The 26,253-nt window shown below is 41.3% G+C and overlaps 2 protein-coding genes across 2 annotated transcripts; both read right to left on the bottom strand.

Annotated features, from left to right (window-relative positions):
• Positions 1-1,514: 1,514 nt before the first annotated feature.
• Positions 1,515-6,420, bottom strand: RDH14 (retinol dehydrogenase 14). The gene is made up of 2 exons (XM_004005702.6): positions 5,942-6,420; positions 1,515-2,565 (listed from the first exon to the last, which is right to left on the bottom strand). The coding sequence occupies exons 1-2, from the start codon at positions 6,332-6,334 to the stop codon at positions 1,948-1,950; spliced, it is 1,011 nt and encodes a 336-aa protein (XP_004005751.3). The 5' UTR covers positions 6,335-6,420; the 3' UTR covers positions 1,515-1,947.
• Positions 6,421-9,313: 2,893 nt separating this feature from the next.
• Positions 9,314-24,108, bottom strand: NT5C1B (5'-nucleotidase, cytosolic IB). Its single transcript, XM_012165052.4, has 9 exons — positions 24,076-24,108; positions 21,955-22,044; positions 20,682-20,819; positions 18,481-18,960; positions 18,023-18,190; positions 16,811-16,940; positions 15,257-15,379; positions 14,666-14,850; positions 9,314-9,637 (listed from the first exon to the last, which is right to left on the bottom strand). The coding sequence occupies exons 1-9, from the start codon at positions 24,106-24,108 to the stop codon at positions 9,314-9,316; spliced, it is 1,671 nt and encodes a 556-aa protein (XP_012020442.2).
• Between the last annotated feature and the right edge of the window lie 2,145 nt (positions 24,109-26,253).

Genomic DNA, 26,253 nt, shown 5'->3' on the forward strand with positions numbered 1-26,253 from the left:
TCTCAACAATAGTTTGCTAAGGGTAAGAGTATCATAGTAACAAAACTGCCTTTTTCTTATTTTCTTGTCCAGTGAAATAGAAGTAAGTCAACAGAAAGGGGAAAAGGAAAGCAAAAGGTTTAAATACTCTTCAAAATCTAACTACTTCTACTATAGTGATTAGGGTTCGAGTCCACTGAACACCATGTGGGAAGGACATCTTCCAAATGGCAGCTTATTTGACCTAAGAGTTGGTGTTTCCAGACAAGTTTCTAGTTTTCCATGATAAGTTAATATATCCAGTTTTATTATAGTGCCACAAATAAGAACTCTGAAAGGCTCAACTCTTACAAAAAAGTCCCAAATCCCCTGAAAAGCATCAGGTATCAAAATACAGCCAGAAAAGATGGTATTAAATGAAAAAAAAAAAAAAAGTTTACTTTTTAATGAAGTCAAGGTGTAGGACAGATTTATTAGCTTCCATTTTTCCAGGTTGCATTCTGATGTATTTCCTGCCTGTATTTCTAAATTCAGCAGGTCTTCTTTAGGATTATTTTTTTAAAATACATTTCAAAGAACATGATGCAGCTATAATGACTACACCTGCACAGACACACCTGTGATGATACAAACACTCAGTGCTTCTCATATTTACAACCCAGTGCCCTAAGAGGAAACAGACCTTTTATACCATCTGCCAAGATGCTGCCTTTCTTAAAAAGAACTGATACTGGTAATCAGATATTACAGTCAGGACTGCTTCTGGTCAAAATGGTCATTAAATTCTGTGTAGCTCAGTCTATTCTTTACTGTCATAATTCACTTTTCCAATATTATGAGATGGTTAAAACAGATAGTTAAAATTATTTTTGATGCCTATAATATTCCTACTTAATTTTAATACTTATTTATTCATACATAATTCATTATTCAATATGTACTGTGTATCAGGTACAATACTTGGTTCTTGAGGAAATAAATCTAGTAAGAACATATTTCCTTGGATAATTCCTATCCCAACTGCCTAACTGGAGTTATGAGCAAATAATTAGTGTGCTAAATTGCTTGTTAAACTTCAAGTACTCAATAAGCTCATGTGTCTCGAGTCTGTCATATTGGACAGTGCAGACAGAATTATTTCTGTCACTCAGAAAATCCTACTGGACAGCACTGAGTGAAGAGTACAAGGTAAGCCTGTGGCCAGTTCAGGGAGAGTCTCAAAAGTATATTAAAAAGTTTAACTGGAAATCGCTTCTAAACTACTAAATTCCACAAATTTCTTTCAGGAAAAGCCTTTGAGAACTCCATTCTCAAAGCATTGCTATAATCTGGCTTACCCATGCAGCTTCTATATTTGAATAATACTTCAAATTTTAGAAATAATACTTCAAATTTTAATATTTTAGAAATATTACTTCTTAAAGCAGTGTGAAAATGTGTGGGAAGAAATACACTGGGCATACCATTGGTAGAGGCTAATGATATGATAAAGGACTAAATTCAGTGAAGCTTCTAAAGAAACACACAATTAAGAATCTGTATCAATAAATTTATTCCAAGTAAGAATTGTGCATTCACACCAGGCATATTATTTCACCACAAAAGCCAGTGTCATCATTAAGATATTTAGCACTAAATATACCATAAAACTCACAGGTATGTGAAAAACTTCTCAAGGTATCTATTTCAAGTCATTAAATTCTTTAATATTTGTAATCCATGCATAAACATATCACTGATAATTATTGATATGCTTATTATATATATTTAAAACATCTTTTGGGAAATTTTATGCTCTCCAAATAATAACCTCTTAGTAATTTAAAAATACCTCTATGAACCTCTTAGTAGTACTATTGTAAAACCAAAATTGTATTTTCAAGCAGCAAGGATCCAAGACACACCATTCCTGATTAAAGAGAGGGCTGACATCCGGTTTTCCAAATAGCTCTCATCCATTCCTTGTCCCTATTTTAATATGCCAACCATTACTTCACTGATATCCCAAAGTTTTCTCGCCACAGACTCATCCATAGCTTTGGGCAACAGTTCTTCCTCTTTACAGTCCCCAAAGTACTTGCCTGAAACACCTTCCACCTCAGGTGAAGAGGCCAAATACACTGCAGTCTGGGCCCCCTCTTCTGGAGTTTTGAAGAAAGCCCATGACACTAAATTGAAAAGTGGTCTGACTAACAGTGGGATGTGTATGTGCCTCCCGAGGTTAGTCCGCACTACGCCAGGGTGTAACACATTCACAGTGACGCTGGTGCCTTCCAAGCGGCGGGCGAGTTCTCTGGTAAAAAGAATGTTCGCCAGTTTGCTCCGACTGTAACAGAAGCTTTTATTATAGCTCTGTTCACTGTTCAAGTCTTCAAAGTTGATGTCTCCGTATTTGTAAAGTTTAGAGGAAACGACCACAATTCTGCTGGGAGCTGAACTTTTGAGGAGTCCCAGGAGAAGGTTGGTGAGTAGGAAGTGTCCCAAATGGTTCACGCCAAACTGCATCTCAAATCCATCTTCAGTCTTCATATAAGGGCACTGGAAGACTCCAGCGTTATTGATCAAAACATCCAGTCTAGGCTCTTCCTTCAAATGGCAAAAAGAGAATGGCAGAATTAGGAAGACAGGCCTTAAACATGCCTAAAACGAAATTTTAAAAAAAAATCCCACAAACTACTAAAATTCTAAAAAATGCCTCTATAAATTTTTAACAACCGAGAGAAAAAAGGACGATGACAACTTGAATGTGTACGAGGCGCCTGACCTGTGCTTTTCACATTATCATCATCTACTCTTAACAACTCTATAAGCAAACTGAAGCACTAAAGTTAGGTGATCTATCCAGTATCACAGGGCTCCTCAGTGGCAAGCAAAAATCTGAAGGTGAGATTGACACCAATGGCCCTATTCTTAATTGGTAAGCTAGACTGATTTTCTAATTGAGATTTTTAAACCAAAGCAAGACAACCAATGTGAGCTCGAAAGTGGACCTACAGCAGAAGACAGGTCAGCACTGTTCACTCCCAGGGATAAGTCAGGATTGCTTTACTCTGGTTTTCTAAAAGTACAAGGCACCCTGCAGATAGAGCACCTTCAAGTTGTTTCCTTACAACTGGGCCAAGCAATAGAGAGCATCAGGGATACAAACTAAGACTGGAGAGAACGTCATGAATAAATCAAAGAAACATTAAGCCAAAAATTATATTTATACAAGTATACAAATATCAGAACCACCACCATGAATCAGATATACCAAGTCTCACAAAAACAGCAAAGGAGACTAATAGGAGGTAGGCCCCAAAAGCACCTTTGACCTCTATTAAGATTTTAGAATTCACAGTTCTTTTTTCCTATATGAAAGGCTTTCAAGCTTCAAAGGGCCCCCAGCTTCGGAGATCTATACAGTTAGAGTTCTGCAGTTTGATCATATCCTTCTGCATCCCTCCAGATTAAAGTCCTAAAATTTAGACTGTCCTAAAAGGGAAGTCTTTTAATTCCTTACTTAATGTAAGGTGGCTTTCCCTCATCCTTTCCTGGTTCCTCTGTCTCTTTTGATAGGCAGAGGGAAAAAAAAAAAGAAACATAAAACGTGTTCCAGGTGTAAAGACACAGTGATGACCCACAATTATATAAATCTGAGGTCAAATTTCAAATATTACTGGTCCTTTTGCCAAACATAAGTGAAAAGAAAAATGTGTTAAATTTCACAACTGTTATCAGAGCCTACCTGTCTGAGGATTACTATTTCTCATTCTGTCTGTCTCAGCACCTTTTGCTTTTCCAATAGTCAACTTCAAAAAGAAGGCAAAAGTTCACCCGTGGGGGAAAGAAAGGAGTGTTCTTTTCAGTAATCCTTTGGAAGAGTTTCCTGTATTAATCATTTCTGAGCCATCATTCTTTGCTGGGCTTGTGTATTTTAAGACTTTATCATTTACTGTTTTTTAAGTTCTAGAAGATAAATGAGATAAATACCAAGAATACCAACTTGTGGGAAATTTACACTTCCTTTTTTGAATTCTGATTACAGTCACTGAACTACTGAACTTCAGAGCCAGAAAGGAACTTAATACATACTTAGCAGGAAGGACAACAACTTTGTTATCTGTTTATCTCAACTTTTAATTGGTTCTGTCAAGTGCCTTTACTTTTCAAAGTAATAAAAAACCATAGTATCAAGGAATAAGTATACACTGCTGCCCCATCTACACCTTTAATGAATAGGAAGGTCCACTTTTGATCCTTCCAACATCTCATAAACTATTACTTCTTATTTTCTAAACCTGTTTTACTTGATAATGAAATACTAGTCCTAAAAACAAAATGAAACAAACCTCTTTAGATCTGTAACAGCTTCCCAACTGTGCATTAAGGAACCCTAAGAGTCACAAGGAACTCTCAGGATGATCTGGAGTGTTTTAAATTTCACGGCAAACAAAACAATATATTGCTCAACATCTCAAAAACTACAGTCTCCAAGTGGCGCACAGCTTCAACATTTTATATTGAATATATTCAACATAATATATTCTATATTCCTTCTGATGATGTCCTATCTTTGCAAAGGGGAGTGTTTAGCAGTTGTTGTAAGAAATCCAAGTATGATGTTAAAAATCAGCAGAGAACAGAAATGAGGGTGGCAAAGTCCAATCTGATTCCAACAAGCTGGTACAGTGAACAGATGCACATTTCCCAATAGTATACTGATGGTTATGATAATTATGGTTATTAAAAAATGAAATATCTTTTATTTCAGCTATGTGTATTTTTTTTCCAAACAGCTATTGTTATGGAAATAATCAATAGGTTGTTTGGACCTAGTTACTTAATGAATAAACTAGGTATTTGTTTTGACCCAAGGGCATCATGAAAAAATTAGAACTGTATGGAGCTTCTGTTTTAGACCAAGGAGACTTCTTTTCATATGGGCTCTTTTTTTTTATGCCAGCTAATTCTAGACATCACTCTTCTGAAGACCTCTGGCAAGTTACCTCTGCAGGAAACCCTTCGATCACAAATTCAGCAGAGGACATCCATTTCAGTGTATTATTTACTATCTAAATAAAGAAATCCTCTACCTCACTGGCACACAGCAGAAGTACAGGGGTTAAAAGCAAGGACTTTAGAGAGATCCTGGGCCAATTACTTAGCCTACCTATGCCTTAATAGCCTTAGGATGCAAAATGGGGATAGTAATGCCGACTTCACAGGGTTACAGTGAGGACCAGATGACAATAGCAGCCAAAGTCACTTTAATTTCATTAAAAATTAGAAGCATATATATATATATCTGAAATGCTTGGAACAGCTCCCGGCACACAGGCATTTTCAATAAATACTAGGTATGATATTTTTATTTCGGTCCCTATTTAGAGCACATGACCACTGGCATTCCAAGCTCCAGTCTATTTGAAAATTAGGCCAGAGTCCCCGCTAAAGATACTACTCAAGAATTCACTGGTGGCAGAGAGCACCTTCCTACTGCAGCAGGGAAAAATTAAAAAAAAAAAAAAAAAAAAAAAAGACTTGCTTCAAGGTCCCTGGCGAGCAACCTCCCCTATCTGCTCTCAGGCTCTTTGAGAGATGGCTTAGTGCAGAAGAGTCACTTGGGACATAGGAAAAAAAACAATCAGAGAACTGGCGTGTCTCCTCCTGGGCTGTCCTCACATGACAAGAGGAAACGTTCAGAAATTCGCTTATTTTCCTCTTGGGTCCACTTTTTCCCCCCAACATTTTTGGAAGACAAAAGACTGCCCTACCAATTTTTCCAGCTTTCAATTCCCCAGCCGCCTCCATCACTCAATCATTTCTACTCCTGGCCTCGGTCATTCCCAAGGTCACACCCCCTCGACTGTGGGCGGTCCTTTCCTCGTTCAACCCATGGCCCTCCAGGGCCCGCCCTGTCCGCCGAGACCCCCCACAATGGCCGGTCGCGGATCTCCAGCAGGTGCCCCGAGCCCCACACCTGGAGCATCTCCTGACAGAAGGAGCGCACGGAGCTCAGCGAGGAAAGGTCCAACTCCTTGACGACGAGCTCGCCGGCACCGCCGGAGGTGGGCCCCGAGTCGGGGCCTCCCGTCGGCCAGACCTCGCGGCGGAGCTGACCCGCCGCCTCCTCGGCGCGCTCGCGGTCCCGGCAGCCCATGATCACTCGAGCCCCCAGGCGCAACAGCTCGGCCGCTGTGGCGCGGCCCAGGCCGCTGTTCGCCCCCGTGATCAGCACGGTCTTCCCGCGCATGAGGCCGGAGTCCCCGCCTTGGTGCAGCCGCTGGACGCTGGACCCCACAAACCGCCGGGCGGCTAGCCACAGGATCCCACCTAGTGCAGCCAGTAACGCTGCCGCGGTACCCGCTGCCATAGCCGCCGGGGCCGAGGGCCCACCGGCCCTTGCGCGGGACTTCCGGGGTCGCGGCTTGCCGGGTCCAAAGCCGGCCACCTGTACGCAAAGGACACTGGGCACGCGGCTCGTCGTCTCCTGAAGGCGGCGTGGGGCATGCTGGGACTTGTAGTCTCCTTTCCGAGGACACCTGATTGGCTAAGAGTGTCCGGCGTTTGTGGTGCCTCGGTGGAATGGGCTCCCATCGCTAGAGGAGGGTGACCGCAGTTCTTTAGATTTTCAGGCTCCTGAGGTCACTGCCCACGGAGATCCCAGAGTGGTGGTGGCCTTGCCTGTGGGAATGCCTAATGACTACTTTGAACTTACGAATCTCTTTATAGGTTGCTTTACAAATCCCACAATTCAGAGCTAGTTTACTGTGTTTTCCGTTTAGATCATCTGGGACTTGTTAACCCTCAGTTCAGTTTACCTTCATTCTCTGAAGGATGGTCCCTGTGGAACTGAAGTCTGAGGAAACGCTCCCCTCCACACACCCCCCACCCCTATAGCTGATGCTAAGAACTTAAGCAGCATGAATCAGAATAGATCTGCGGTTTTCAGACTTCGGCGTTGCATCGGAATCACCCGCAGGACACGTAAAAACAGGAATTTCAGGGTCCAGGCACTAGCGTTTCGAATTCATTAGAAGCCAAGATGGAACCTGAGACTTTGCATTTCTAACAGGTTCCCAGGTGATTCTGATGCGGCTGATCTGGGGACCACGATCTGGGAACGGAAGACTATTGTAGCATTGGTCACTGTATAAAAAGTCATCCTCAGATGGTCTAATGGGACACTGTGAGAGATACACTGTGGAAAGCTTGGACTTACTGTACATATAGACTTACAAACAGGCTCATCCACAAGTGTCTTCTTTCCTGTTTGCAGAGGATATTAAATGTAACAAGGAAGTGAAAGTGTTTTTTACATTGTAAAATGCTTCAGAAATGAGGGAGGTGGGGGTGGCTATTGCCACAGAGATACATCTTTAAGCTGCAAACTTCAAACTTTAGGCCAAATTACTCTTAAACTGGAATACATTTATCTACTCACCCATCTAGTGTGTGCCAGGCCCAGTGCCCTGTGAGAGTCACAAGGAAATAGGGTACTATTTCTGCCCTCAGGATGCCTACTGTCTGGTACAGAGACCTCCCTGCTTGCTTCCATTCTAAAATCTTCAGGACAAAAGAAGAGACACACAGCTTTTATAATTTGAACTACACTCCACAGATGATTTTGATAATCCCTCCTCCACTTCCTTATATTTGGGAAGGATATAAAATGCAACCAAAGGCATTATATTAATACAAAGAGCAAACGGGTAGGATGCCAGAAGGTAGTTTCTTATAAGTGCTGAGAATGGAGCTCAGAGATGGGACGAGCACCGGGAACAACAGTCTTGAAAGGGAAGCCTTTATTCCACCCTACCTGTAACTTGAAGCTGCCTCTCCAACTCACTGAGCCAGGAGCACATGTTTCCTCTCTCTCTTCCTTTCTCTCCTTCCACATCTTCCCATCCTTCAAAGCCCACATTCATTTCCTGACAACTTCCAGCCCATATAGATCTCTGCTTCAACCTCATGTGTGATCCTCAGTTGGCACTGAAGACTTAACCCTCTGGTGTTGGGTATTTGAACGTATACATTTGATTTCTTCTAAGGGATTGTTAAATAGGATGGGATGGAATAATATCTGAGTCTGTCTTGGGGCCTTATTATTGGGGAATGCATAGAAAAGAGTAGGTACTCAGAAAGCATAATGACTGATATTATTTTAGACTGGCTTACATCCAGTTAGGAAGCAGATCAAAAAGTCTGTGTCAGCAGTGGTCTGGTTTACTAGAACTAGGGATGGAATATGTGGGTGGGGTAGAGAAGAAATGGAGTAGAAGGAGCAAGAGAGGCTATGAGGAAGAGAAATAGCATATAGCTTTTGAAGTGAGATCTGAATTTGAATCTTAGTCCTACCATTTATTACCTGCACATCGCTGGTCAAACTATTTAATCCTTTTGAGTGTTAGGTTCTTCATTGATTCAAAAAGAAAAAGGGAAGGTAATAATGTCATGAAGTTTGCTTTGATGAAAAATAAAGTAACCATTGAAAATAACTAGCTCATTGTTTCTAACATTGTAGTAGATTACGATTACTAACCAATCAATGCTGCTTCTTTTTTTTTTTTTTTTTTTTTTGTAAACGAAAATCACAATAGAATGACAATGAACCTAGGAAACTACACTTACTGTCACATTTTGAAGTGGTAGCCAAGACTTCTTTCCTCATACAAACATTGGACCTACCTGCCAGAACCAAAGCCAGAGACTTCAGATATGAAGCCGTGTAGTCCAGAGGCAATGAACCCACCGAATAAGCTTCAAAGATTCTAGGATGCTCTGTCTGGAACTTATCTTGGATGAAAGTAACTTGTATGAATGACTAGCTTCTTTATTTCTGAATGAGCAATATCAAAATTGGTATACTCAGGCAGGTAGAGTGGTATTTTCATTTTTGCATTGACAGAAAGGCAGGGACCACAGACTAAAAAGCTCCAGTTTTCAAGGGTGTACTTAACCCCTCTCTTTCCATTTGTGAAGACCCACTCTTCTATAACAATGATGGGTAATGATTCTAGCTACCAACATCCAAAAATGAGAAATGCTATGTAAAACTAAGTAGGCTTCTGACATAGCCCTTTTGCAAGTTCTAAACTTACTCTAGAGTCACCAGTATGACTTATACACAGAGGTAGTTGCAATGTTATCAATAGCATTAACAGCTTGAACGGAAGTAGCTTAAAGGTAACTTGAGAGTTCAAAATGTTTTTAAAAACTCAAGAGAAAACCTTTCCAAATGAACAAAGTTGTGAGGTCTAGTCTACTGAAATACCTAATTACCCTAGGGATCCACGGGTGTTTCCATAATACCAGATTCGATGCTTTATTTCTCCTCCCCAGCCCTGATTGTTCACTTTTGACTAATTCCATAAGGTACATGAGTTGTGGTGGTGCCGTATTTCTGCGCCCCTTCAATGTGGAACATATGATCATCAAAGAAGAGATGGGGCCTTATCTTTGCCAAAATGGGACCTTTGGGGGCTCCAGCAAGGAAAAGAGCTTCGTCTATCTCTAGACCCCAGCGGCGAAGGGTTTTCAGCACGCGGGCGCCTGAACTGGCTGCACTCCTGGCTGTAACCAGGTAGGTCCGGATAGGGCAACATAACCGTTCGTCTTTGGCATAAAACTTCTTTTGCAGTCTGCCTAAATCTTCCATAAAGCCTTTCAAGGGACCCTGCAAAAGGAACATATGTCACAGCTGTCATCCAGGGAGCAAAAGGAAGTGAATGCTAAAAAAGCAGATATTTATAAGAAACTTGTAATACTGCATGAAGCATGAAGTATAGGCCAGTAATACAATGCTGAAACTCCTTCGTTTATTGTGATTATATTTCCTTGTATGGAACCATCCTTGCATTCTTAGAATACAAAATAGGATGGCCATATAATTTATCATTTGAACACACATATTTTAAGAGTGAAAGAAGCTTCTGTAAAAAGTTGAACCAGGGCAACAGACATAAACCATCCATGGGAAAATGGGCTTACTCTAAAGTATAGCTTAGAACTGAACCAAAAGCACTACTTTTAAAATTTGTTTATTTTTGTAGAATTGTACATTTTAATATTTATATAAAGTGTACTTTTCTATCTTGTTCAATTTCTTCAGGGTTTGAATCCAATCTTGTCTATATTTACTGTACTTTATATATACCCTGCTTCACACTTACTTTTATCTTCAACCTTTCTGAACACTTACTTTTAGCCGTACCTCTGGCACAGGACAGAGAATTGGATTTTGCTATGTGATATAATCATAAAGTCTTAATTTTAAAAAACAAAACTTGAGTTTATAGTGTAGGTGAAATTAAAATGTATGACAGTATCACAAAACATGGGAGGGAGGAATTAAGCGTATACTATTGTAAGTTTCTTCCATTATACATGATGTGGCATAATATTATTTGAAAGTAGACTGTTATTAATTAAGGTTGTATATTATATATCTGATGCTAACTACTATAAAATCTAACATGGGTAATAAATCACTAATGGTTATACAATTTTAGGAATCCCAAAACATACAATATATACAACAAGTGCTAAGTCACTTCAGTCGTGTCTGACTCTTTGTGACCCCATGGACCATAGCCCTCCAGGCTACCCTGTCTGTGGGATTCTCCAGGCAAGAATAATGGCATGGGTTGCCATTTCCTCCTCCAGGGGATTGTCCCAACCCAGGGATTGAACCTGTGTCTCTTATATATCCTGCATTGGCAGGCAGATTCTTTACCACTGGTGTCACCAAAGCAAAAATAATAAAAGAAAAAACAAATTAAAGTTACTAAAGATGAAACAAATTAAAAAAATAGGAAGATGGTAGATTTTAATCCGAGGCTTCCCTGGTGGCTCAGATGGTAAAGAATGTGCCTACAGTGCAGGAGACCCAGGTTTGATCCCTGAATCAGGAAGATCCTCTGAAGAAGGAAATGGCAACCCACTCCAGTATTCTTGCTTGGGAAATCTCATGAACAGAGAGACGGGCAGGCTACAGTCCATGGGGTCTCAAAGAGTTGGACACCACTGAGTGACTTAACAACAGCAACAAATAAGTTTCTGCTAATTGAAGGACACTGAATAATATTTAAAGAATTAAAAACAAGCACAGACTGAGAGAAAATATGTGCAAAGAAATATATGATAAAGGACTTGTACCCAGAATATATAAAGAACTCTCAGATCTCAATAATAAAATAAAAAACAACCCAATTCACATGAGCAAGAGATCTGAACAGAAATTTTTGCCAAAGAATACATATAATGGCAAATAAGCACTTAATAAAATGTTCAATATCATTTATCATTCAGTTCAGTTCAGTTCAGTCACTCAGTCATGTCCGAGTCTTTGCGACCCCATGAATCACAGCATGCCAGGCCTTGCTGTCCATCACCAACTCCCAGAGTTCACTCAGACTCACGTCCATCGAGTCGGTGATGCCATCCAGCCATCTCATCCTCTGTTGCCCCCTTCTCCTCCTGCCCCCAATCCCTCCCAGCATCAGAGTCTTTTCCAATGAGTCAACTCTTCACATGAGGTGGCCAAAGTACTGGAGTTTCAGCTTTAGCATCATTCCTTCCAAAGAACACCCAGGACTGATCTCCTTCAGAATGGACTGGTTGGATCTCCTTGCAGTCCAAGGGATTCTCAAGAGTCTTCTCGAACACCACAGTTCAAAAGCATCAACTCTTCAGTACTCAGCTTTCTTCACAGTCCAACTCTCACATGCATACATGACCACTGGAAAAACTATAGCCTTGACTAGACGATCCTTTGTTGGCAAAGTAATGTCTCTGCTTTTCAACATGCTGTCTAGGTTGGTCATAACTTTTCTTCCAAGGAGTTAGTGTCTTTTAACTTCATGGCTGCAGTCACCATCAGCAGTGATTTTGGAGCCCCCCAAATATAAAGTCTGACACTGTTTCCACTGTTTCCCCATCTATTTCCCATGAAGTGATGGGACCAGATGCCATGGTCTTTGTTTTTTGAATGTTCAGCTTTAAGCCAACTTTTTCACTCTCCACTTTCCGATCAAGTGTAGTATCGTTTGTCATTAGAATAATGCAAATTAAAATCACAAATTAATAATCACTATTATGTAACCACCGAACAGCTTAAAACAAATAGATGAAAAACAACTGACATCACCAAATACTGGCAAGGATGCAGAGAAAAAGATCTCTCATGGAAATGCAAAGTGGTATGACCATTTTGGAAAATAGTTTCCTTAAAGTTAAACATAGATTTATCCTGTGACCTAGAAATCTTACTCCAAGGCATTTACCTATGAGAAATGAGATTTTATGTTACACAGAATCCTGTGTGAAAATGCTTAAAGTAGCTTTATTTATAAATGTCCCAAACTGGAAATGACCTAAATATTCTCCAGTAGGTAAACTGCTAAAAACATATGGTCCATCCATAGAACAGGCTGCCTCTGCTGCTGCTAAGTCACTTTAGTCGTGTCTGACTCTGTGAGACCCCATAAACAGCAGCCCACTGGGCTCCCCTGTCCCTGGGATTCTCCAGGCAAGAAAACTGGAGTGGGTTGCCATTTCCTTCCCCAATGCAGGAAAGTGAAATGTGAAAGCAAAGTCGCACAGTCATGTCCGATTCTTAGTGACACCATGAACTACAGTCTACCAGGCTTCTCCGTCCCTGGGATTTTCCAGGCAAGAGTACTGGAGTGGGCACTGGAGTGCCATTGCCTTCTCCGTAGAACAGGCTAGTACTCAGCCCAAAAAGGAATGCGCTACTGATACACGAATGACATAAATGAATCTTAAATGCACCATTTGAAGTAAAATAAATCAAATTCAAAAGACTGCATCCTTTGGGGCTCCATTTATATGATACCTGAAGAGGCAAAACATTAGGGACAGAAATCAGATTAGTGGTTGACAGATCGTAAAGAGAGGGAGTACAATGACTTACAAAGAAACACAAGTGAATTTTGTTAGTATTTTGAGTTTGATCATGGTTTCGTGTCTGTACGCGTATGTTTGCCAAAACTCTCAGAACCACGCACTAAAAATGATGAATTATACTATATATGAAGTACACCTCAACAACTCTGATTAAAACACACATAGACACATACACACCCATGTGCGCATGCACACACACACACACACATTCACAGAGATCACTATTCTAGAATGGCAAAATGAGACAGATATCAAATCGGGAGACAATGAGAGTGGATAAATTAATCCTGTCCAGCTGTCCCATTTGCTGGTGACTCTCAGATCTCCTCCATTTGAGACAATTGAACATTGTTATGACCAAACCACAAGCCCCATGGCCAACATCACTGAAAGTCATGGCTAGGAACCATACCTCATAACTTCTTTCCCATCAGTGGAAACATCTGGCAAAGTCTGGTCTTCATAGAAGAGCTACCCTTTCTATGTGAAAAGTAGCATATTTTTCCACCGTCAGAAGGACCATATTATGGAAACAAGTATGCTTAATAAAATTAATTGGGTATTTTTCCAATAACTAGTGTTGAGCTTCACAATTGTTTACTGGGAAAAATGATTTAAAATATGGAAAAAAGGAACTGATAAGTACAGAATCTAAAAGAAAGTTTTATTATTTCTCTGAGATGAGGAAAATGGTGTTTTAAGATTATCTTGAAATAATTATTTTCAGAATTTTTAAATGCTATCTTTTAGAGATCTTGTACATTTTAATAATATTTAAAGGCTAATATACAATTGGCTCTAAATTTCAGCAAAGCAGGCATATCAATTATAACAAAGGGTATTCCTCTTATTAGTAAATTTTGTTAACACTGAACAACTTCTTGACATGAGCTCAAGACTTCTAAACAAACTATTTAGGAAGAGACTATGAAGTTAAACACACACATGAACACATAGAAATTAAATATCACTTGAGCTGTAATGTGTGGTAAATTAGTAAAACATTCAGCTTTCAACTAGTCTCTTCATAGTTTTATAAATGTAAGAAAACTAACAATATTTAAGTACATCTTAAGTTCAAGAAGAACTGAGAAAAAAATGCCAATAAAAAAAAGGTCTTGGTAAGATTCACAGCTTAAACCTGAATGATCTATTGTTTCCTATTCAGTTTGGAGAAAATTTTGATATTCAGATCTCCTTTGGTTCCAAAGTTGTAGGTTTTGTTTATTTTGGACCACAACTTTAACACTTCAATTCATGGATTGATTTCCGCAAATCTAACATTTTAATTTCAGTTTGATTCATTGTTCATAGTTTGCACTTGTTTGAGGCTCATTATTTGACTGGATTCAAACTATCAGTTTTGCAGACTTTTCCCAATCATGTTATGCCTTCATGGAGTTTGAGGTCATGGATGAGAGGTTCAACAAGTTTACCGACTGGCTGGAAATGATCTTACTATTTTGAGAACTTATTATGTAGAATTGGCTAATTGGTAAGCTGTATTACCTCTCTTTACTTATAATTTGGAGGAGATGAACTCTTTATCATGAGAAGAGGATAGAAATATTTCCAAAAGGATAAAAGAACACTAAAATTAAAAAAAAGTTGGCAGCAGATACTTTAAAATGAGGAGTTCATGAAAGAAAGAGAGAAAGCTACAAAGGATAAGAAGTGAAAAGTGCCTTAAAAAATTCATAAATCATCACAGTGAAGAAATAATTATATCTATATGTTGGAAAATAGATCAACATTAAGTAGCTTTCACTGAACCTACCTGACCAAGAGGCTTATTGTCTGCTACGGCTTCGTGTTGGAAGCATTTGTCTGGCCCATGATCCTTGGTACCATGTTCAGGCTCCTCACAAAAGAGGACGGCGTCCCCATCAAAGACCACACGGAGCTGTGTGTCACAGTAAGCCACGTCCTTGGCGCTGTCATACATTGTTGCAGAGGCAATCCCTGGCAGACCATTGAAATTAATAAATAGTCTTCTTAGGACCATGAGTTTTAGTATCTACTATTTAAAACAAAACAAAGAACAGTCCTCCCAGACCTTGAGTTTCCTCTCTGGCTATTACCTGACAACTCAACCCCTCTTCACAACCACACATCTCAAACGAGCTGTCTTTGAGCTGCCTCTGCTGCTATAAGGGATGGGAGAGTGTAAAGTCGGTATAGGACAATCACTGAAGATGTCCGCCTCAAGGAAGGTCAAAGCTCTAAAAGACAACCTTAAGGGCTGCCACTTGTGGAAACATCTTAGCAGAAAATCCAATGACAATGATGTAAACAACACAATCATTGAAGCCCAGTGAAACACTAGTCAGACTTCCTTATTAATGAGAAAGAAAAAAACAAGGAATACCTTCTTGTATTGCTTCTAGTACTTTTTCAGAATCCGCAGAAACATACAAGTTGGTAAGATATGCCTTCAAATAGCCAATGGGGCTTTTTCCTCCAGTTAGACAGAAGCGGTCAATTAGTAATCCTATTATCAGGCAAGAAAGACTTTGTTATGGCAGAGACTAAAGACAGCATGCTTACTGGAAATGCAAATGAAAGCTGCCTTCAGAATAACTGAGTGCTAAAGAAATTTTAGAATTACGTTCAGAGTACCAACATTGAAAAATGTCTCAGCTATTTTATATAATAGTAGGTATGTCTGGTGCATGATTATTTATGAAGTATATCCAGATAGGCCATGCCAGTTTACTGTCAAAACAGCTGTTATGGCAGGCATTATTATCCTCATTATAGAAAAGGAGACTGAGACATAAATACTTGTTTAAGCCCACTAGAAAACATTGACTCTTGTCTAGGCTAGAACAGTGCACCTTTACTTCAGCGATAGCATCCTCACTTGATGAGAGGGCCAGTTGAGATGTGGCTCTATTTTTAAATACCATTTCTGTATTTTCTTAGTAACAATACAATGCAATAGCCAGTAGTGATAGGATTTAAACTATTTCCCTAAAACTGAAGAACAAAAGGTCTGAAATTGTCTCCCTTGACTTGAAATTTTAAATGAGGTCATTATCAGACTAAAAATTAATAGACCTTTAAATGCCTTCTGAATCAACAACAGTTTTTAAAAAAACACTAGATGCTGGTGAGAAGTCTGTAAAATAGGCACTTACATACACTATGGATGAAAGTATGAATTAGTACAGACTGTCTAGAAAGTAATTTTATATTTAGTGATAAAAGTATTTTTAAATTAAACTTATTTATTTTTCATTGAAGGATAACCACTTTGCCAAATTTAAATCTTATTTTTGCTTGGACATATCCGTAAGACTGGATATGTCACTTAGCAAATAGGCTAAAGGTCTCCACATAAGTCAGGCAAATTCATAAGAGGAAAAATGGGGACCTCCCTTGAAACTCTCTAACACACTGATGGAGATGTCACGAAGAGAATAGTGTCAAACAAATTTTCCCTGTAAAGGAATAAAGACAGTTTTGCTGGCATAGGTATGAATTTGATGTATGGGGCAAGCAGCTGGGGAGAGTCAGATGTTAAGAGTGGAAAGGAAAGGTAAAAACCTTAAGACCTTTAACATGCATCTGTGGTGAGCAAGAAGTCTGATCACACAGAGAAAGTCCTAGGTTGACGGCTCCTTGAAGTCAAGTTCAGAAGTGGAAAACATAAAACAGAGAAATATATTGCAGGACCTGGGATTAAGACTTTGAAATTCACACTTGACAAGTTAAGTCCAGAGCTTTGGGCCCGACTGGGCTGAAGTTAAAAATGAACATGGCCTCTCTTGTTCTGACATAGGCAAATAAACATTCTCACGCAGAAGGGGGTGTCAGTATCAAAGAGGCTGCATTAGTTAGGCCACGGTGAGCAAAATAACATGGCTTCTCTCTTCCAGAGCAGCAAGCTGTTTCTCCACACGGTATTTATTTTACTTACCGTAGTGATTGACGCTGTTTATAAGCCGCACTCCCACTTGGGCATGGTTATTAGTCATCAGTACAATATCAAATAAGTCCTGTTCGTCAGGATACAGCTCACGGAGTCTACAGTTGACATGCTGCAGTGCCTGAAGGTTACAAACACGAATGTGTGTGAGGAGGGCCAGGCAAGGTGGGCATCGGGGGTCTGGAGGGAACAGATGCCTTAGGTGTCCAATTCAAGCTCCAAAGGCTCTTCTCTGAGAGACTGTGCTTCCTTTAAGGCAGGGTTATGCCATTCATTTCAGTATTTTCAGCCTCTCCTACAAAGGACCTCAGCGAATGTTTATTGAAAGATGGGTGATGTTTTGGTTTGCTAGAATTATTTCTGTGAGGTAGACATAGGATCAGGCTAACCCTTTTAGGGTTTGTCTATTTCTGTTTTTGATTCATAAAACCTGCCTTTTTTGGTCATCTGATGATTATTTTTTTTGTGAAACATACAGGCTGCTTCAAGAGTTCTCATGCTATCCTTGCACAGGGGCCATGTTAATGGTCATTCCAATGTTAGCACAAGTGCCGCCAAAGTGAGCATTTTGTCTATTTTTTAAATGTGAGTCTTTAGAATAGGATTGTGGTTTCCTGCAGTGATTCCACTATGCTCCATAACTACTTTCTACTTACAACTAGTGGAGGTGTCATTTGTTTCTGCCTGGTTATGATGTTATTGTATCATATTTGTATAAGCTGTATAGGGGATCAGAGCTAGAAGTGCTACACATTTCAGTGTAAATTCCAAGATTACTTTCTCTATTAAAATCATGCCCCTATGTACCAAGAGCATCTTGACTTTTTTAATGTGCTGGGTTTGGGCAGGAGAAGCTAATGTGAATTTCAGCTTATTTGAATGGGGTATTTCATTTCTACTACTTGGAATTGTAAACTCATTATTGCTTCTGGTTATTGCTCCTTCTGTGGAGGGAATGATCGTTTCTGTTACAAATCTCAGGATTTGGACTCAGAGTTCCAAATCCCGGGCTGCAGTCCCTCCCTCAACAGTGTTGAAGTTTCTCTGAAAATAAAAAGTGCCCTAGGGTCAACTTGCAAATGGCAAGAATGACAAGGGTGGACTAGGAATGATAGGGAAAACTGGATGAGATCCTGAGGGTTGGCATGGGTCCTTGCCTGCCCTCTAGAGTCCTGGAGGGCCAGAGACAGCTTTGCCGAGTACCTTGACAAAGCGGAAGGCCGGCCCTGGGGTCAAGACAACATTCTCGTTCATAAGCTGATACTCCATGTATTTCTCCAGACCCTCTTCATCATAGATTTTCCTGCTATCCATCATGTTGAAGAGTGCCCCGGATGACACAGCAACGGTGATGGCATGCTTCGGTTTGGGCTGCAGAGAGGGGCACCAACAGGAGGACAGTCACACAGATACAAAGGGGTCAGGAATAGAGCTCATGCCAGGGTAGGGTGGGAAGCAAATAGGTGGTCCTGGCTTGGAGGACTGGGATGCTGGAGACAGCCAAGAATGGGATCCTGGAGTCTCCAGTGCAGAGGGGGAGGTTTAGGGAGGAGAAGCAGTGGCCTTCGCGAGCTTCCCTGCACCACGGAGAGGAGCCAGGCCTCAGGGCTGGGCTGCGTGGGGGTAAACCCGGGTGCCCAGGGGAGGCGGGCCCTGCTCACCGGCCTGGGGCGCGAGCAGTTGGGTGTCTTCTCGTACAGTGTTCTCACAGACGCCCAGTAGGCCTCGTCCTCGTCCTCCTCTTCCTCTCGTTTTCTGGCCAGGTCGGACACACAGTCGTGGTCCATCTGAGAGGGGTAGAGCATCCTGCGCTGAGTATAGGATTTCCATTCGGAGGGAGGCGTGCGCGAGTATTCCCGCTGGTGCGTGTCCCTGGAGTCGCGCGAGTCCCGGGACTCTCTCTTATCCCGGCTCTCGCGCATCTCCCGCCCAGTGCTGTGAGACCAGGTGTCAGGATTCTCAGTCTTGGTGGTGCGCCGGGACGTGGTCTGCAGCTGGGCCTCTGGGGACATGGAAGACCTTGAGTCGAGCGGCATGTTTTGCGTGGGTGGCGAGGGCTGTGCCGACAGCTGCTTCGGCGACTCCTCTCGATGGCTAGGAGAGGTGGATGAAGTCCGGGAGGTCGTGGAGCTACTGGGGAGCTGGAACAAGAAAGTGGGCCTCTGGGTTCCATGTTTGCTTAGGGTCCCTGTACTCCTCTCTGCCCAGCTGGCGTCAAGGAGCTGTCCCTTCTTTCTGTTCCATTCCTAGCTCTTACGTGGATCCTGGTTCATCTCGGCGCCTTTTAAATAGGGCTTAGGAGAAAGAAATGGCAACCCACTCCAGTGTTCTTGCCTGGAGAATCCCAGGGACGGGGGAGATTGGTGGGTTGTCGTCTATGGGGTCGCACAGAGTCGGACACGACTGAAGCAACTTAGCAGCAGCAGCAGCAGCAGCAGCAGCAGCAGTAGTAATTTAGTTGCTAAGTCATGTCCGATTCTTACCACCCTATGGACTGTAGCCTGCCAGGCTCCTCTAGGGATTCTCCAGGTAAGAATACTGGAGTGGGCTGCCATTTCCTTCTCCAGGGGATCTTCCTGACCCAGGAATCAAACCTGGGTCTCCTGCATTGCAGGCAGATTCTTTACCAACTGAGCTATGAGGGAAGCCCTTAAACAGGGCTTAAGGGGCTCCAAATATTAGACATTTCTGTTATGTGAACACAAAGACAGCTCTCATTTTCCCCAGCTGCCCGGTCAGCACCTCTCACTTTCTTTGTTCATTTCCTTTTGTGATAGACAGGGTGGAGGTCCTTTTCCTTGCTCCTACATCGCTGGCACACACTTCGCAATGTTCTGTCACTTTGTTCACATACAACTGCTTAGTCAGAGACCTCCAGGTAGGACAGAGGGCTTGAGTAAGGGACCTTGCGTGGCCCTGTCTCCACCTGCCACTTCCAGTTAACTCAGTGAGTGGCTGGACCAGAAGTCCCCACCACTGAAGGCACTATAAAGCATCTCAGGGCATGTGTCTCCACCTTTGCCCCCTGTGGTTAAAGCAGTGAATGCTGGGAAGGTCGGCAGGCTAGAGAATCAAGTGACTCCCCTTCAGAGTTTCTTGTGCCAGGGAAGTTCAACTGGAGAGAATTATCTCCCTAAACTGGAAGCAATCTTTCTAGAGAAAGGACTCTTTCACTAAGGTGTACGAGAGATTATTAAGCATCCATATATCATTCCAGCTTTTGTGACTGTTTCACAAGTTTCCAAAGGCATGAGTGAGTGAAGTCACCCAGTCGTGTCCGACTCTTTGTGATCCCATAGACAGTAGCCTACCAGGCTCCTCCGTCAATGGGATTTTCTAGGTTAAATTATTGAGCCAGTCCTCACAGAGACAGACAGATTGTTTCTCCCAGTGCCTGGGACCGGGTCACCCTCTGCATTCAAAAACTTAATCTCACGGCAGACTTTTTCTTTTGTGTGACTAGGCCTAGTTAAGGGCTCACAGCGTCACACAACCTAGTATTCTTCAACAATTTATCTCCTTTGTTGACCTTTTCACCCCCTCTTCTGCGTCTTGAGTACTCAATGAATAGTTTTTAAATGTGTGAAGTAAGGAAGGAGAAACCATGGAGTTTAATCATTCAGGGAGCCATTTAGAGACTTAGAGACTCTAGGTTTTGATCTAGTTCTGTGGGCATTACTAGTGAGAAATCTTCAGTTTCCTTATGCTGGGGATTAGTGGGGGTGGGAGTTTGTGACACCAATTAGCTGAAAGATATAAGATACACAGAACAGGGCCTGGCACATAGGAAGTATCAATGCACATTATTGTTATTATTACTATTATTCTGCAATGTGCTCTTCCCTTTCGTGCCCATCTCTACCTTAAGACTGGTGTTCTTGCTTCTGGACTCCTCTGCTGATGGAGGTCTGGTGGATGGGCTCCGTGAAGTTCGAGACCACTGATTTCGCACTACGTACCCTCGAGAGTCTGACTTCGGCAAAGTTAATTCTTGTGATCCCTTTTGAGGAGAGAAGAGACCCAGAAGTGTAATACCCCACCTCCCCACCCCCTGTCTTTCCACACATGTGCTGATGAAATAGCCATGTCAAGCTAAATATGGCAGTGCTTAGTGAGAAGGTCCCTGCCCTCTATAACCTGTAATTCAGCCTTATCCCTTGTGTATTTTTCTAGCTCTGATTGAATCCTAACTTCTGTGAGGATCCATGAAGTGGGAATCTACCTGGAAGGGCATCCAAAACCAAGAAGCAAATCTGATATCTCATGTTTTTTTCACCTGTGACTCTAAGAGTCTTATGCGAAGCTTAGTAGAGTTGAGCATTCTTCCTTCCTTTTCCCCACTTCTTTCCTTAAGGATAAGCCTCTTAGCAGATGCTGAAAAGACATCTCCAGCATTTTTGACCAGACTGCAAAGATGAAAGCAGCTGATACCTGGTCAAGGCTGCAAGCAGGGCTCCAGGCAGCTGCAGGGGAAGGAATAGCGCCCTCTAACACTCCCTTTGGGAGGAACAGGATGGAGGAGACCATGGAGAGTCAAGTGGACATTTCTATTCCCGTATCCTTCCCCTCACCCAGGTTGCCTGCGGCTCCCCTCCAAAATCAATAGTTTGATCTCTGCTCACCCTGATCATCGTGATCTGCCGGCCCTGCTCCCACAACAGGCACATGTGAATATAAATACGTATTGTGCGGCAGGGGCTAAGAAGTACTTTTCCCTCAGCTGCACAAAGGCAGCGTCTACACGATGGGTGACCCCTCATGGAGCAACATCTCAGCGAGTGATTCGGTATGACTGCACGCCTCATCTGAAAGATGGTGCAGAAAATGGTCAATGTGATGGCCAGACTCCCCTGCCCTCCCTGATTTGAACGTAGACCAGTCTCTTCCCTTAGGCTGAGCAGAGGTTTCTATACCGCTTGTTCTGCATGAACACTGGGATGTGGGCTGGATTGGGAGGCAGGGACCAGCTAGTTTCTCTTAGGTTTTTCTTGACCTCTCCACACAGGCATTAAGTATCCCTTAATGCACATCTTGATAGCTCGGTCTTTTCTCCCCAAACTCCACTGCCCCCTAATATTTTTTGTTATGCTGTCTACTCTTTAATTCTCTCACCATCTCTAAAGAGGTCAGCTCACCTGAGTGGTCAGACGAACTGATTTCTCAGATTCCTTTCTAGATTTGTCTCCTTCTAGGCTGTCTTTTGAGTACCTCGATCCAGTCTCATTCTTAATACGGAAACAAAGAATGTTTATTAATTTTTTACCTCAGGGACATTAGAAACCTTGGGTATGGGGAATGAAAGGATAAATAAGAATTAGAATTTGTCTCTTTGCCATTATCAAAAAATATAAATTTTAGATATTTTTCCCCTGTTCTAACAAGCATGAGTAAAAAGAATACATATCAGAGAACCATACGAACAAATTTTTAATATAGAAATTTGTTGATGTATAGATTTGAGGTGGTGGTAGTTTAGGTGCTAAGTTGTGTCTGACTCTTGTGACCCCATGGACTGTAGCCCACCAGGCTTCTCTGTCCATGGGATTTCCCAGGCAAGAAATACTGGAGTGAGTTGCCATTTCCTTCTCCAGGGCATCTTCCTGACCCAGAGACTAAACCTGGGGCTCCTGCTTTACAGGCGTTCTCCTGCATTTCAGATGGATTCTTTACCGACTGAGCCCCCAAGAAAGCCCAATAGATTTTGAGACATGAAGCGTTTATCATTTGAGAAATGATAGTGGGGGAAATGCTTTGGGTGAATTTCCCAGAGGTCAGTACCGCTTGGAATTAAATGTGGAGTTGCTCACACAGAACAGTTTTTTCCCCATTACTCAGAAGTTTGCTGCTTATGGAACTTTTTCATTTGCCATGTAGAATTGAAACTTCTCTTTTTTTTTCCCCATAAACCAATTTTCTGTAGATCTGTGCCTCATCAATAATATATTTTTAAAATCAAAGACCTTAATCCTGTAGAGATCAATCAACAGGCATGTATTCTATCCATATCATCTAACTATTCATAGCATCAAGAGTGAAAAGAGGTTTCTTATCAATAAACTAATAGGGAAGGCCATGCAGGGAAACACAAGAAGATAACTCATTTCATGGACATCTATTCAATTTTTTTTTTTTTCATTTTCAATGGAAGAAAATACTATTTTACTAGACCAGTATTTCTATTGCTTCCTGCCAATTCAGTAACTATAATGCAGTCAAGATTAATATTTATCTGTTTAAGGAGCTCAACTTCCAGCATAAATTGAGGTGTTCAAGGGCAGTCTGTTAGTCTCTTTATGCTCTGCATCTTGCACTCATGAAAATTTCAGGTTGAGTGATTGAGTCTGTGTCTGAAGAGAATGGCATAGCTGTGCAGTCCTAGAACTAATCCTAAAATCTTTTTGTCACTGTGCCCCCAAATACACACACACCACCACCACCACCACCACCATAAAATCCTGCCACTTCTAACTCCAAAAGATATTTTAATCCAGTCCCTCTTCTCCGTTTCTTTTACCATTGCCTTGTTCTAGGCCTTTAGATCATTATGGACATGTAATCTTAAAATACAGCTCTTAACCAGATTTCATGGCCTCAAATCCTCTCAACTTCTAGGTCTATCTACTCGATTTATTCATGATATTTATAAAATATAAATCTACTGATGCTTTATTTTCAAGTGCACTCTTCATTCGCTTAGAGAGACAAGAGACTCATGCTGTATCCTGTCTACCTCTAACTTGTATACCCTCCACTCTACATTTTATCTCTATTTTATTTATGCCAAATGACTTGTGTTTGTCTGTATACCACCCTTATTTTCTTAAAACTGCCTTTTCCCCTCAGTGTTCTTCAAAGCTAAGCTCAGCATGACCTGGGAGAAGTTCCCAGTGTTAAACATTCCTCCCTGTTGCCTGTGTCTTTTGTACATACTTTACTGAGCACCAAATTGTACTTTGTTTATGTATGCTCTTTCCTACTAGGCTGTGCATTCTTCAAAGATAGCAACTGTGTTTCACCTCTTACCACTAGCATATGAGCATCTGCTCAATGAATGCTGATTATTGGATGGACTTATACCACATGCTTTCATCTCCTTTTCCTCCACTCTCCATGTTCTTTACTTCTCCTTTTGTCTCTATGTGTGGTCATCCTCTGAAATTTGATTGCTGCAAAGCAGTGCCCCAGAGCAAATGATGGGCTGACATCTATGTTTCCTCAGTTCTTTGGCAAGATTCTAGGATATTCAATTCACTGACCTTCTTTTTCTGTTTCAGAGATGTTTGACTCATTTCTCTAACTACTGATATTCTTTTGTTGTTATGTAGGTTTTCTTCTCCCCAGCTCCATTTCCTGTTGTTTCTGTTGCTCAGTTTAGGTTTGCATTTAGAATGTCAAATTTATGACATCACATGTGATTCCATAGTAACCAGCTGACTCTGTGAATATGTGACGTTTTAAAAAAAGAAATAGTATTTATTTGAGTGCATCCATTCATAACCATTGTCTGGGTTTTTATGAATCAACGTCTAACCAATGTTCAAATGTTTAATATGTAGCATCATCAGCGTTACTGTTTCCTTCTTTTTAAGCCTAATATTTCTAAGTTACTCATCTTATCAATCCCATTTGTGGCTGTACATTTTCTGGTACTTCCAAAATGAATGGCAGACTCATTTGTGGGCCTGATCATTTCTTATTATTTATCCTGACAGACTTTGGAGAACTTTCTGAAAATCTGGAGGCTATTTTTAATAGCCGAGACCTGTTCTGCGCTTGAGTGTAGCTTCAGTGTTTGGTGTATCTTTCACAATGGCAAGGCCATGTCCATTCATTAAATTAAAGTACTTAATGTGGATAGACATAGTGTGGCAGAATGACATTTGCACTGTTTTGCCTGGTGTTTGCCCCATCCCGAAACATCTAAACATACATCTGTCCCTCTTGTGTACACACAGAGAAAAATATGTAAAATCCAGTCCTGACTCTGGTGTATAAGGTCCAATAATGTTCTTCACTTATGGTTCTGATTTTAGGTCAGAGACATGCGCCATGCCAATCTGATATTGACAAGCCATCATGGACTGAGACAGGAGAAGTTTTGACAGCTTTAATCAAAGTTCTCCAGAGGTCTTCTAGATAGTTGGTTATGTACACTCCAGGTTAGACTGCCTGGTTTTGCATCCTTAAATTCCGTCCCCTTCCATCCTCCATATCTCACTGTGATCTCTGACAAGTTGTTTAATTGTCCCAAATCTCAATATCCTCATTTAGAAAATGAAGATAATGATGGTATCAGCACCAAATGGCAGTTGTGATAGTTGAAATATTATAAAGTTTTGAAGACAGTGGCATTTATGAGTTAGCAGTGGACACTGTCCATGTCACAAAACGGATAGCTTGGGGCACTTGGGCCTCATATTAGTCAACATAGCTGCACTTTTCCTGAGACAACAGAATGGATTATGGAAGGAAAGAAAACTTTGATTATCCTGTTGTCTCCATCTGCCACTTGAATTGGTTTGCTGTGTCCATTTTCTCCTGGTGTGTAACAAATCACCTTTTAGTTATCAGCTTAAACAAGTCTGTTTATTATCTCATAGTTCCTCAAACTAGAAGTCTAAGTGGGCTTAACTGAGTTCACTGCTCAGGATCACCTAAGGCTGAAACCAAGGTGTATGCCAGGATGGGTTGGAAGCTCTGAGGAAGAATCTGCTTCCAAGTCTGTTCATGTTCAAGGAATCCAGTTTCCTGCAACTGTAGGACTGAAGTCCAAGTTGCTGGATGTTGGCCAGGGTTTACTCAGCTCCCAGAGGCCATTCTCAGGTCCTTGCCCCAAACTCTCCTTCTCATTAATGGGGAACCTCCCTCATGTTGAATTCCTCTCTTATCTTGAAACTCTCTGCCTTTCTCTTCTGTTAAGAGACAGAGACAATGCTTTGTTCTTAAAGAAATCAAATGATTAGGTTATGCCTACTTGGAAAAAATCTCTTTTTAATGTAACCAAGTCAGCTGATGAGTAAGCTAAATGATAGCTACAAAATCTCTTTGTAGAACATATTATGGAGGTGATGTCCCACTGCATACAGGGGGAAGGAATCATTTAAGGATAAGGGTCTTTTGTGGGGCCATCATCTTAAACTGTGTCCGCCACACTCACTTAACTTACTTTACCTTAGTGACCTGTCAAATCAGGAGCTAAAAGAGTAAAACCCAGGCTTGAAAATTATTGACCACCATCTTCTACCTCAAAGAATATAGGCTAACTAGGACTTCTTTAGGCACTTGATTTAAATACCTTTTCTATTTTTTGAAAGTGTGGGCTGGGAAAGTTAATAGATGGAGAGGTGTCTGAGCTTATTCTTGAGTCTTTTGGATTCAAGTGTTTGAATATTTTTGGAGGAAAATAGCCCTCTGATAGTCTGTGACTGTTGAAG

The sequence above is a fragment of the Ovis aries genome, chromosome 3 (genome assembly GCF_016772045.2).
Source record: "Ovis aries strain OAR_USU_Benz2616 breed Rambouillet chromosome 3, ARS-UI_Ramb_v3.0, whole genome shotgun sequence".
NCBI classification, from domain to species: Eukaryota; Metazoa; Chordata; class Mammalia; order Artiodactyla; family Bovidae; genus Ovis; species Ovis aries.

Bases quoted from the DNA above. Each gene is read 5' to 3' on its own strand.
- NT5C1B (XM_012165052.4), bottom strand. From the start codon at position 24,108: ATGAGTCAAACATCTCTGAAACAGAAAAAGAAG. The intron at 15,380-16,810 runs GTAAGTAAAATA...GCCTGATAATAG, and splicing joins AAACAGCGTCAATCACTACG to GATTACTAATTGACCGCTTC. The intron at 14,851-15,256 runs GTATTCCTTGTT...ATGGTCTGCCAG, and splicing joins ACTAGAAGCAATACAAGAAG to GGATTGCCTCTGCAACAATG.
- RDH14 (XM_004005702.6), bottom strand. From the start codon at position 6,334: ATGGCAGCGGGTACCGCGGCAGCGTTACTGGCTGCACTAGGTGGGATC. The intron at 2,566-5,941 runs GTGTGGGGCTCG...TGCCATTTGAAG, and splicing joins TCTGTCAGGAGATGCTCCAG to GAAGAGCCTAGACTGGATGT.